The following is a 14311-nucleotide window of genomic DNA, read 5'->3' on the forward strand; positions in this document are numbered from 1 at the left end:
AATTCCTATAAGCAGGTCCTTGAACGAATTTTATTGCCCTTCTACCATACACTCGACCCAACAGAAGGTCCATACACCTTCATACAGGATGGGGCACCTTGCCACCGGGCTAAATCAATAATAAAATTTTTGTCTAACAAAAAACTGCCTTTACTCTCCTGGCCTGGAAATTCTCCGGACCTTAATCCTATAGAAAACGTATGGAGCATGTTAAAAAATAAGGTTTACTCATTTCCAAATCTGACAGTAGACTGTCTAAAAAAAATATTCAAAAAATTTGGTCAGAAGACGAAGAAATAAAAAACATGATAAAACAGTGCATTTTAAGTATGCCAAAAAGAATTGAGGCAGTTATTTCTGCCAAAGGTGGAAATACTAAATACTTACTATATTTATATGAAAATATATGCATAATTTAAGCCTAATAAAGTGTTCATGTGTAAATAAAATTCAATGTTGTTTTATTCAAGGTTTTCTCTGAGTTATTCCTGTTTGAATTGAGAAATTGCGCGAAATTCCGCGTGGCCCTAATTCATTGAGTAGATACTGTAGTTCATATTCTGAATCATCTCGGCTCTTCGATTCGTACCGCTCCATTGAGCCCTGGTAATGCCGAAGAACCCAGCATCGGTCGGTTCGGCTTTTCGATTTTCATCTCATCGCTTTCGCACAGAGCGCCGGTGACGTCACGGAGTGCAGCGGACGATGTTGATGGACCGTGTGACGCGTTCCGAAACGCCGGTGAAAGCACGGTCACTCGAACGGGCTGACGCTGGTCTTGATTTTGCAATATTAACGGCTCGTATTCTCAAATCGCGTTTGAGGGCAGATTTTTCAAACTGCGGAATTCTTTCCGACGCGTACGCGATCATTCTGTATGGTCAGCTGTAGAACTGTCATTTTTCTTGTGTTATGTGATGCCTGTCAATGTTAGGTGTATTAAAAGGGGAAAATGATATTTTTCATATCGCACACTCCTTTCAAGAACGTCATAAATAAAAAAAATTGATTTTTCAGGAGAATGTTTTTAAAGTTTAAAAACAACATTTTCAGTGTGTCCAAATACTTGTTCACAAAATCTGGATTATCTCCAATTACAGGAGTTATTTTCATATTATTTTTTGACATCTCATCAAAGTTGAAGAAGAATATAGAAGTCTGGGCAAAAAAAAAAAATAATAATAAAAAAAAAAGTTTCAAAATAAAATACAATATATTAAAAATAAACATCAAGTCACTTATTGAACTTTTTACAGTGCAACAGGTTTTTTCTCCATTCAAATATTTAGTAATATTTTTAAAAAATAATTAAACAATACCATTTCTTCAAAATGCAAAAACAAAACTTTATGTCCTGTAGCGGGTAAATAGTAAGTTTAACATATCGCTCACATATAAAATAAAAACTTGATTTTTCAGGAGAACGTTTTTAAAGTTTAAAAATATAGCACAATGTATTAAAAATAAATATCACGCCACTCATTGAACTTTTTACTGTGCAACAGATCTTTTAAGGTAAAACTTGAAGGTTTTTTCTCCATTTGAAAAATAATAAGTATATTTCAAAAAATAATTAAACCATACCTTTTCTTCAAAATGCAAAAACAACACTTTCTGCCCTGTAGCGGGTAAATATTAAGTTAAAAATATGCCTCTTTTGCTGGGATAGAGTACATTTTTTGGGCATTCCGAAAACATGCACAACTGAAAATTGACGATTTTTGATTAATGACGTTCTTGAAAGGAGTGAGCGATATGTTATGTGAATTCTGTTAATGTACGGTGTACTGCAATAACAAAAATATATTTTTATTGTGTTATGTGAATAACAGAAAAATTTGAATAAAAATATTTTTTTTAAAAAATTTTCTTAATACATCGAACACATCAATCAGCCTGTAAGTGTTCGATGTATTTAGAAAATGAAACAATATTTTTTCTTGTGTTATATGATGCCTATAAATGCTCGATGTATTGAGAGAATTAAATCATGTTTTTTTTTCTTCTTGTGTCATGTGATGCCTGTAAATGTTCGATGTTTTAAGGGAGGATTTTTTTAAAATAAAATAATAAAAAAATAATAAAACATAAGTGGTTTGATATTTATTTTTAAATACATTGCATTATATTATTAAACTTTAAAAACGTTCTCCTGAAAAATCAAGCTTTTCGATTTATGACGTTCTTGAAAGGAGTGAGCGAAATGTGGAATTTTGTGATTGGAATAGTACAAGTACTTATTTTGTGTAACTCATTTATGGGAATGTCTTGATATGACTTTACTATAAAATTCCCAAATAAGATAAAAATAAAGAATTTAAGGTCAAATTTTAACAGCATTACCGAATACCGGCGAATGTGACTGGAAAACAGACCCGCATCGGTGTCATTCGTCAGTATTTTTGACGAATACATTTTACGCTCGTTAGGGCAGTGTTTTCTTGTTTGTATCGACGTCCGAGAGGCGATCGAGAAGTGTTTCCGGCGCGTAGTGCGCTTTAGCAGTGGTCCTCAAACTTTTCATCGCCGCGAACGTGTCAACGTTTGATAATTTTATCGAAGACCGCTAAGAGGAGGGACGGGACGTTGATTGTCTATATTTTAGATTTTATTTATTTATTTGTTAGAAACCCAACAGAATAATTGCAAAAATAACAAATAATAATAAAAGTCTGAAAAAAACTGTCGACTACATAAGTATAACTAAAATTGTAAAAGAAAAACAATTGTTTTTACCACTTGAGTTTATTGTATTATAACGAGTAGTTTCGGAAGCTATATATTCGGCATCATTTGCGCAACACTATATGTGAAGCCAAGTAATTTTTTTCTTCTTCTTTATTTTAAATTCTTCCCGCAAAGGCATGGCGAACGAAAAAAAACACAACTGAAAATTGTCGATTTTTGATTTATGACGTTTTTGAAAGGAGTGAGCGATTTGTAAAAATACCTGGAAGAGGGACGGTAGAAGGAACAAAACGAAAAGAGAAAGATGAAAGTTCAGGACAAAGGCGAATTTTATGAAACTAGAGACACGCCACTATATCAATGTCGAGTTACAATGTAGGTGATCTCAGAAAATCCCCAAATTTATCGATAACCAATTTAGATGAACGATAACTATAGGAACTTTGTTTAGATTTACAAAAACGTTTTTAAAGAAATGTGTAACGTTAAACGTATTACGTTTAATGTTATATGGGTTTTAAGAAAATTGACTTTCGTTTTATCAAATACTGGGCCCTTAATTCGGGTAACTAGTTCATATTCTGAATCATCTCGGCTCTTCGATTCGTACCGCTCCATTGAGCCCTGGTAATGCCGAAGAACCCAGCATCGGTCGGTTCGGCTTTTCGATTTTCATCTCATCGCTTTCGCACAGAGCGCCGGTGACGTCACGGAGTGCAGCGGACGATGTTGATGGACCGTGTGACGCGTTCCGAAACGCCGGTGAAAGCACGGTCACTCGAACGGGCTGACGCTGGTCTTGATTTTGCAATATTAACGGCTCGTATTCTCAAATCGCGTTTGAGGGCAGATTTTTCAAACTGCGGAATTCTTTCCGACGCGTACGCGATCATTCTGTATGGTCAGCTGTAGAACTGTCATTTTTCTTGTGTTATGTGATGCCTGTCAATGTTAGGTGTATTAAAAGGGGAAAATGATATTTTTCATATCGCACACTCCTTTCAAGAACGTCATAAATAAAAAAAATTGATTTTTCAGGAGAATGTTTTTAAAGTTTAAAAACAACATTTTCAGTGTGTCCAAATACTTGTTCACAAAATCTGGATTATCTCCAATTACAGGAGTTATTTTCATATTATTTTTTGACATCTCATCAAAGTTGAAGAAGAATATAGAAGTCTGGGCAAAAAAAAAAAAATAATAATAAAAAAAAAAGTTTCAAAATAAAATACAATATATTAAAAATAAACATCAAGTCACTTATTGAACTTTTTACAGTGCAACAGGTTTTTTCTCCATTCAAATATTTAGTAATATTTTTAAAAAATAATTAAACAATACCATTTCTTCAAAATGCAAAAACAAAACTTTATGTCCTGTAGCGGGTAAAAAGTAAGTTTAACATATCGCTCACATATAAAATAAAAACTTGATTTTTCAGGAGAACGTTTTTAAAGTTTAAAAATATAGCACAATGTATTAAAAATAAATATCACGCCACTCATTGAACTTTTTACTGTGCAACAGATCTTTTAAGGTAAAACTTGAAGGTTTTTTCTCCATTTGAAAAATAATAAGTATATTTCAAAAAATAATTAAACCATACCTTTTCTTCAAAATGCAAAAACAACACTTTCTGCCCTGTAGCGGGTAAATATTAAGTTAAAAATATGCCTCTTTTGCTGGGATAGAGTACATTTTTTGGGCATTCCGAAAACATGCACAACTGAAAATTGACGATTTTTGATTAATGACGTTCTTGAAAGGAGTGAGCGATATGTTATGTGAATTCTGTTAATGTACGGTGTACTGCAATAACAAAAATATATTTTTATTGTGTTATGTGAATAACAGAAAAATTTGAATAAAAATATTTTTTTTAAAAAATTTTCTTAATACATCGAACACATCAATCAGCCTGTAAGTGTTCGATGTATTTAGAAAATGAAACAATATTTTTTCTTGTGTTATATGATGCCTATAAATGCTCGATGTATTGAGAGAATTAAATCATGTTTTTTTTTCTTCTTGTGTCATGTGATGCCTGTAAATGTTCGATGTTTTAAGGGAGGATTTTTTTAAAATAAAATAATAAAAAAATAATAAAACATAAGTGGTTTGATATTTATTTTTAAATACATTGCATTATATTATTAAACTTTAAAAACGTTCTCCTGAAAAATCAAGCTTTTCGATTTATGACGTTCTTGAAAGGAGTGAGCGAAATGTGGAATTTTGTGATTGGAATAGTACAAGTACTTATTTTGTGTAACTCATTTATGGGAATGTCTTGATATGACTTTACTATAAAATTCCCAAATAAGATAAAAATAAAGAATTTAAGGTCAAATTTTAACAGCATTACCGAATACCGGCGAATGTGACTGGAAAACAGACCCGCATCGGTGTCATTCGTCAGTATTTTTGACGAATACATTTTACGCTCGTTAGGGCAGTGTTTTCTTGTTTGTATCGACGTCCGAGAGGCGATCGAGAAGTGTTTCCGGCGCGTAGTGCGCTTTAGCAGTGGTCCTCAAACTTTTCATCGCCGCGAACGTGTCAACGTTTGATAATTTTATCGAAGACCGCTAAGAGGAGGGACGGGACGTTGATTGTCTATATTTTAGATTTTATTTATTTATTTGTTAGAAACCCAACAGAATAATTGCAAAAATAACAAATAATAATAAAAGTCTGAAAAAAACTGTAGACTACATAAGTATAACTAAAATTGTAAAAGAAAAACAATTGTTTTTACCACTTGAGTTTATTGTATTATAACGAGTAGTTTCGGAAGCTATATATTCGGCATCATTTGCGCAACACTATATGTGAAGCCAAGTAATTTTTTTCTTCTTCTTTATTTTAAATTCTTCCCGCAAAGGCATGGCCTGTGTGTGGGTATACATTTTCATTTGAAGTTATAATAAAGGGCAGTGCGAGAACACAATAGATGAAAGGTGCTAATTTAAATCACAAGTATTTGATTTTATAAAAAAAAGATGAAAATGAAAAAAGTTAGCAAATAAGTATGTACTATATGAGTTATACGTATAAAAGAAAAAGGTACTTAGATCGGTTTTTTTAATAAATAATTTAAGCAACATTTTAAATCGTTTTGGAGCTAGTAGCTATTTCTAGTAAATTATTCATTCTTTGGCTAGTTTTTTCTTCTTCTTTATTTTAAATTCTTTTGCATTACATAACATAAACTCAAATACAAAAAAAATATGAATAAAATATAAAAATGAATACAAAAAAAAGATCCCACAAAGGCATGGCCTGTGTGTGGGTATACAATTTAATTTAGTCATAGTCAAGGGTATAAGGGTATAGGTTTTATAAGTAGAACTAGAATAAAGTTTTAATATAAAAAATGTTGTTAATATAAAAAAATATTGTAAAAAATATATAAATATAATGTCGTTTCCCGATTTTCAAGCAAGGCCTCGCGGCCCGCGGGTTGGGCGCCGCCGCGCTGTCGGATTCCGCGGCCCGCTACGCTCCGTTTAGCGGCGGCCAGTCCGGCCTAATTGCTCGAAATTACAAGTGTGAAAACGCGCGCTGGAGCGCCTCGCCGAAACGCGATCGGCCGAACCGAGACGCTCAAATTTCGTCGGCCGATCGAAAACTCAGACGTTTCTCGCGGAAATCTATCGACTTTGTATCAAATTAAATCATAAATATAATTTCTTCTTCTTTTTCCTCTTTCTTATTAGGACTATATCCTGTCATTCTCCATTCCGCTCCTGGGAAGTGGAAGACCAGATCGGTAGTGTAAAGGCAAAGGGGTGTATCTGTCAATTTTTTCTTTTTATAAGTTTGTTCCACAAAATGTCTAAAATAGTGTATTCCATAATCTGGAAAAAGGATATAGCTGTAGTTGCAATACTTAAGTTTTACTGAGATATTATTTTTTGACATCTCATCAAAGATGAAGAAGAATATGGAAGTCTGGGCATTTACGGGGTTTACGACCGTCATAGGCTGGTTTAAGTGATCACTTTACACACGTGTAACATTCACCAATTCTACCCATTATTGACAACCACACTACTCAAATTCTCGGAAGTTCTATATATATGAACCAATTTAGAAACTTTGTTCTTGAATCACTAGAACTTCACTAGAGACATCTATTGGTGAGATGTAAAGAAGCTTTTTTATTAAGCAGAAACTCTTATATTAGTATGTGAGATCCGAATCCTGGATTATAATCACACACATGAGAAACGCCAGAAAATACCATTTTTCATTTTTATTTTTAAGCTTATAATTTGACCAGATAATTTATTTACAACATTTTGAGTGTGTCCAAATACTTGTTCACAAAATCTGGATTATCTCCAATTACAGGAGTTATTTTCATATTATTATAAATAAATAAATTTGTATTATTATAAATAAATAAATAATATGAAAATAACTCCTGTAATTGGAGATAATCCAGATTTTGTGAACAAGTATTTGGACACACTCAAAATTTTGTTTACTGAGATATTTCAATAAACTGAAACATTTCAATAAACTCCCTAAAGAAAAAAAAATAGATGATATAAAAATACTTAAAAAATACTTGAAAAAAATTAAAGCTTATTACATTTAAATCTTGAAAAAATGTACAATTTTTTTTTTTTATCTTTTATTATATAACATTAAACCACGAGTGTAGGTTTCTCTCCAAGCACAAGAGGTCAGTCTCTTTTTTGGAGAGGCACAGCGAATCGAAATATAAAAGTTTTCCATTTGTATAAATGTTTCAAATGTATTATGTTATAAATAAAAATGTAAATATATTAAATAAATAAAAATAAAAATGTGTTCATATAAAAATGCATAAAACAAATGAGTTATTTAATTTCACAAGTTTGTTTTTGCTCTAACTGTAAAATTTGGTCTGAGACAGATATATGGTACACCTTTGCCTTGACACTACAGAGATATCTCTCCATCGTTTAGGTGGTCTTCCTGTGTGTCTGCTGCTTCTTATGCTGCTGTCCGTCGCTATTCAACACTCGATCCGAACTTGCTCTTCCCACATGATTTCTCCAGAAACGTCTTCTTTCTCTTCCCCATCGCACAACGTCTTCAACATCGCAGATTTTTCTTATTCAAGAGTTTCTTACACTGTCGCGAAGTGTTAGGCCTGCAATGGGTCGTAGAGTCTTCAATTCGGATGTTCTAAGGAGGCCTTTCGTTCTAGCGGTGTCAGCTCTTGTTTCTGTGCCGGTCTTAATAAACAATTTAAATGCATTTTTTAGATTCATTGATTGATTCGGTAGTCACTTTATGGTAATATCAGCAGACCAGCATCACCCCCCGCCATCTGCAGTTGACTATCCACAATGACGGGAGCTCAAAAGCTACTCTCCGGCGTTACCGTCGCTCAGGGAGGCGTCCTGCCCAACATCTTGACCAGACTCCAGCCCAAGAAGACCGAGAAGAAGGCGCAATAATACAGCGGCTGCACGGCTGTCCAAACTTAAAACACAGAAAGGGACATTTTTTTTGTAATATGTTTTTTTTTGCATTTTTGGACTGAGTAGCATCAACTTAGTCCAAAAATGCAAAAAAAACGTACTACAAAAAAATGTCTCTTACTGTGTTTTGAGTTTGGACAGCCGTGCACTTTCCCCCCTTAGATTCAGTAGATTGATGACGTTTTTCTTTAATATTTTATTATTTTATAATATAATAATAATAATAATAATAATAATAAAAACCTTACCCGCACCCTAATGGTGCATAGCGCACTGTTTCATATAAATGCAGTGTTATCTTGATCGTTTACACATGAAGCAAAGGTGATCAGCCCTCCGCTACAGGTGCCAGTCCAGGGTAATATTGAATAAATATTACAGTACAAAAATCACTTATATTTATTTGACATCCCTGGGAATCGAACCCGGGACCTCCAGAACGGTAGCCGAGCGTGCTGACCATTACACTACGGAGGCGGACAATTTTTAAAATTTTTATTTTTATAATATACGTAATATTAAATTTATATTTGTATCGATTTGGTCACTGAGTACCTACTTAGGATACTCCTAGGTAGGTACTCAGTGGGCCCGCTAGTGTCACCTATAATTATGAATAATCAACCACTTTGAGCGTTTAATTAAAATAATCATCGTATGATAATTATAAATTACGATTATATAAATACATCGAATGATTCGACCTTCCGCATTCCTAATCGAAAGATAATAAATCACTTGCTAGTAAATTTATCTATTTGCAAAACACTTCACTACTTTTGGATTCTAGACACATTCTGCCAAACACACCTACTTCACAATGAGACGTCCATCTAGATAAATAATAATTACATCTACATATATTTTTTTTAAATAAAAAAATATATATTTATGTTTTTATTATTTACAAAAATACTTATTCTGATTACAGATCTCTCTAACCCTTGTCCGCACCCCAATGGTGCATAGGGCACTGCATCATATAAACGCAGTGTTATCTTGATCGTAAACACATGAAGGAAAGGTGATCATTCCTCCGCTTCAGGTACCAACCAGTCCAGGGTAATACTGAATAAATATTAATAATAATTTAAAAAAAAAACCCTTATCCGCACCCCAATGGTGCATAGGGCACTGTGTCATATTAACTCAGTGTTATCTTGATCGTTTACGCATTAAGGAAAGGTGATCAGCCCTCCGCTTCGGGTACCAGTCCATGGTAATATTGAATAAATATTACTGTGAAAAAATCACTTATATTTATTTTACCCCCCTTGGGAATCGAACCCGGGACCTCCAGAACGGTAGCCGAGCGTGCTGACCATTACACTACGGAGGTGGACGATCTGATTCCAGATACTTTATGTATTCACATGATAGGTATGTTTAAGAAAAAATACATGTACTCGGATATAACGAGTAACGGTTATAACGAGCAATTCCAGTCCGTCCCGTCATCCTCGTTATAACTTAGTAGACCCAAAAAATCTGTGTTTGATTTAAAATTAATACATAAATTGAAATGGAGTTCTTCAAATTAAACGCCAAATCAATTAATACTAGACATATCATTAATTTCATGACAAGTAGGTACATATGAGTTCACTACAGCCATCTATGTCGGATTGAGAAAGCTTTTAATTTGGCAGCGACCCTTTCATTTAGATGTATACAAGATCCAAACTATTACAACCCATGTTTGAATCAACCTAGAAAGCAAGATCGAGAATATAAATTGTAAAAGCGAAATTGTTGATTTCCAAACGTATCCTGTATTCACGTTAGAGTTCTAGCTGTTAGTTTGTAGAAACGGTCTATTAGTAGCATTTACTATCGTTATCGACTACCAGTTATATTATAAGGTCATTTTCCCTAGACAAGATTATCCACTTTCAATATAAATGAAACTCCGTCTGATGACGACGGCATAAGTACCACATACCGTGGGTTAAATGCACTATTTTAATGTTTGCACGTTTATGTATATATACATATATCGCTCACTCCTTTCAACAACGTCATATATATTTATTGATTTGGCGTTTAATTTGAAGAACTCCATTTTAATTTATGTATTAATTTTAAATCAAACACAGATTTTTTGAGTCTACTAAGTTTAGTAACTTAGTAGACTCAAAAAATCTGTGTTTGATTTAAAATTAATACATAAACGTCATCTATCAAAAAACTTGATTTTCAGGAGATCGTTTTTAAAGTTTAAAAATATAAAAAAGTATCAAAAATAAATATTCATATCCGTTGATTTTTATTTATTATTTGACATGTCACTCACTCCTTTCAACAAAGTCATATACCAAAAACTTGATTTTCAGGAGATCGTTAAAGTTTAAAAATATAATACAATGTATCAAAAATAAATGTCAAGCCGTTTATTGAACTGTTTGCTGTGCAACAGATCTTTTTAGGTAAAACCTGAATGTTTTTTCTCCGTTTGAAAAATATTTTAGTATATTTAAAAAATGAATTAAACAATACCTTTTCTTCGAAATGCAAAAACAACACTTTCTGCCCTGTAGCGGGTAAATATTAAGTTTAAAATAGGCCGCTTTTGCTGGGATATAGTACATTTTCTGGGCATTCTGGGCGAAAATTGATGATTTTTTTATTTATGACATTGTTGAAAGAAGTGAGCGATATGTCAATAATAAAAATATGAGTGTGTTATCTAGTGTTATAATAATGATATGAATATCTTTGTTAGTTTTTTTTCAATTTCACATACTGAGGACGCCTGAAAATATGATTTTCAATTTTAATGAATCTTATAATTTGACCAGTTAGCGTCTAAAATTTCTCTTTCGTCTGCTAAATAAAAAGCTTACTCAAATCAACCATTGATGCTGCCGAGAGCTCACACATGAAAACGACGTGCATTATATAATATGTGTTGTGAATAAAAAAAATAAATTAATCAATAAATCGATAAATAATGTTAGATGGAAAAGAGCTAACATAAAGTAAACTCACTAGTAAGCATAGTTTATAATATTATTAGATTAAAACCAATATTTTTAGCTTTTCCACTTTATTTTTATTTGACCAGCGACCGGGTTTCGTCGTTACCGACATCATCAGACTGGTGGGAGGCTATACAAATTGTTATGTTATATATAAAACAAGGCAGGAGTTGATAACCACGATTTGATATAATTGATATAATTTTAATTTAATTGGTATAATTTTATATATAACAACAATTTGTTTAGCCTCCCACCAGTCTGATGATGTCGGTAACGACGAAACCCGGTCGCTGGTCAAATAAAAATAAAGTGGAAAAGCTAAAAATATTGGTTTTAATCTAATAATATATTAAAAATGCAATTCCATCACGAAGTGTCAGTGGATAATATAAATCTATTACATAGTTTATTCGTTGTTGAAATTCTTGGTAAACATCTAATTTAAGACGTATTGAATTGATGCCTTAAATAAGCAAATTCAATATTTGGATCCAGATAAGAGGTGTGGGAAATAACTTAGTGCAATAAAACATTGTGGATTAGTGCGTTTACTATCAAAATACTCGCTAGCAATTAAATGCAGTGATAAGTCATCGTATAATGCAACCGTATTTGCGATTTCGTGCGTCATAATATTGCGGAAAGAAACGCATTGTTCATTGATTTGGCATTAACTTTGTAGTATAACGAAATGATTCAAATAAAAAAAGGAACACTCGTATAAGAGAATAAGAGCGTTTTAAATTTTAAAAAAGAACGGTCGTATTCGTTTCGGTGTTTGAAAATGATGCGGAATGCATCGAAACACGTGTCACAATAGATTTTTAAGAAAAAGTGGCATGAAAAAAGTGGTAGGAAAAAGAAGCAGAGGAAGACCCAGCAAAACCTGGCACAATCAGGTATGTCAAATACTTGAAAGCGGCCGGGTCAGGAGTCGTTATAATCGTCGGGTATGTATGAGGAGATGCATGAATGTAGAAGAGGCGTTCGATTCTCTCTGCCTACCCCGACGGGGAAGTAGCAAGATGGTTATTTAGTTAATTAGTTAGTTACATTAATTAAAAATGATGAAATAACAATCAATACAAATAAAAAAAAAAAACAAGAAACGATACGTCCGCAGTCAGATGGCGGAGACCACGAATATGATAAAAAAAATTACCTTCGCTTTCGTTCTCCCGGCGGCGATGTTGCTCCTGCCGTTGATGAGTATGTTGTCGTTCTCGAATGCGACGTCGCAGGGAGATGGCGGTCGACCCGTCCAGTCCTCGTCGCCGCTGTCTGCGTTCCCGTTGCTGCTGTCCGTACAGGACTCCCCGCCCAGACCGGGAATCAGGATGACGTCACCAGTGGACTGGAAGAAGTAAAGAAAGCGTTATTTTATTTATTTGGAAATTTTACGCAACAGTTACAAAAATACGTTTACAATAATGTGTAACAAAAAACAGGTATTTGTAACATTTCATTTACAAAATTTCACATATCGCTCACTCCTTTCAACGTCACACATCATAATAACTTGATTTTTCATAAGATCGTTTTTAAAGTTTAAAAATATAATACTATGTAAAAAATTAAAAATAAAGCCACTTATTGAACTTTTTACTGTGCAACAGATATCAAAATGCATTTTGAAGAAAATGTATTGTTCATTTTTTTTTTAATAAACTATACTTATTTATTTAAAATGGAGAAAAAACATTCAGGTTTTACCTAAAAAGATCTGTTGCACAGTAAAAAGTTCAATAAGTGGCTTGATCTTTATTTTTAATACATTGTATTATATATGTAGTGGCTTGATCTTTATTTTTAATACATTGTATTATATATCTAAACTTAAAAAACGATCTCCTGAAAAATCAAGTTTTTTTTTAAATTTACGACGTTCTTGAAAGGAGTGAGCGATATATAAGAAACGCTAGAAAATATCCTTTTCGGTTTTTTTTGGTTTAGCTTATATTTTGACCAGTTAATTTATTTACACCATTTTGAGTGTTAATATTCCAAATACTTTCTATTTTTTCATATTAAAATATTCCCATTGCCCGCCTCTGTGGTGTAATGGTCAGCGTGTTTAGCTACCGTGCTGGAGGTCCCGGGTTCGATTCCCAGGGGGGGAGGGTGAAAATAAATATTAGTGATTTAACACGGTAATATTTATTTATTATTACTCTGGACTGGTTCCTGAAGCGCAAGAGTAATCACCTTGCCTTCATGTAAGTAATGATCAAGATAACACTGCGTCAATTTTATGCAGTGCCCTATGCACCATTAGGTGCGGATAAGGGTTATACAAAAAATATTAAAATAAAATATAACTACTATAATTGATGATAGTCCAGATTTGTAAACAAGTGTTTGGACACACTCAAAATGTTGTAAAGCAATCAATAACTGAGCGGTGCCTATCGGACAATTCTGCACTGATTTTTTTTTTAAATAGCACATGTTACATGACCTTTATGTTAATATGTTCGTGCGACCGTAAACATATGTAGGTAGGTAGGTGTATTATATTATTTGCTGTTTTATTACGTACATAATGCAGAGCCATAGAGAGACACGCCCATACCGTGTAGCATGTATGTATTTTGTTTGATTTTTCCCATGGAAATGCCGTTTCAGACCTGACAATTCAACGGCAAAAAAACCTATCACCGAAAACTAAACTTGCAGTACACAACGGAATCCTGGTTTCAATTCTAATGTATTGAGGTGAAGCGTGGATTTGGCAGAAGAAGGATGAAAGTAGACTGAATGCAGTCGAAATGCAGTCTCAGTGCGGCAAAACCATGTACGATAGATGTTCGAACAGTGAAATAAGGAAAGAATGCAAGGCCAAGATAGCATTATCGACAAAATGAAGAAGTGTGCGTTGAGATGGTTTAGTATGTATCAAGTTGATATCACAACGTAGATGAAGAGGAAAATGGGAGTCTGGCCATTTACAGTTTCACGATCGATCGTAGGCCGGTTTAAGTTATCACTTTGTCATAATTGTATCATTATTATCATGTAAAAAAAAAGAAAAACGATAGGCAATAACGCGATTTTAAAACAAGCATTCGTTCTATGTTTAAGAATAAAAATAATTAATACAGAGATATTTTCTTAAAATACTACCTCAAGGGTGCTCAGTATTCACCTATTATATTATTAAAA

The 14311-nt window shown here is 33.2% G+C and overlaps 1 protein-coding gene across 1 annotated transcript in view; it reads right to left on the reverse strand.

Moving 5' to 3' along the window:
* The window catches only part of LOC148309138 (uncharacterized), a 74121-nt gene that overhangs the window by 22005 nt on the left and 37805 nt on the right, over positions 1–14311 (reverse strand). Inside the window, exon 3 of the mRNA XM_088260589.1 lies at positions 12312–12503. Coding sequence (XP_088116715.1) covers positions 12312–12503 — 192 coding nt within the window. The remainder of the gene's footprint in view (positions 1–12311; positions 12504–14311) is intronic.

The sequence above is a fragment of the Brachycentrus maculatus genome, unplaced genomic scaffold (assembly GCF_059751285.1).
Source record: "Brachycentrus maculatus isolate JH-2025_06_01 unplaced genomic scaffold, ASM5975128v1 h1tg000139l, whole genome shotgun sequence".
Lineage (NCBI taxonomy): Eukaryota > Metazoa > Arthropoda > Insecta > Trichoptera > Brachycentridae > Brachycentrus > Brachycentrus maculatus.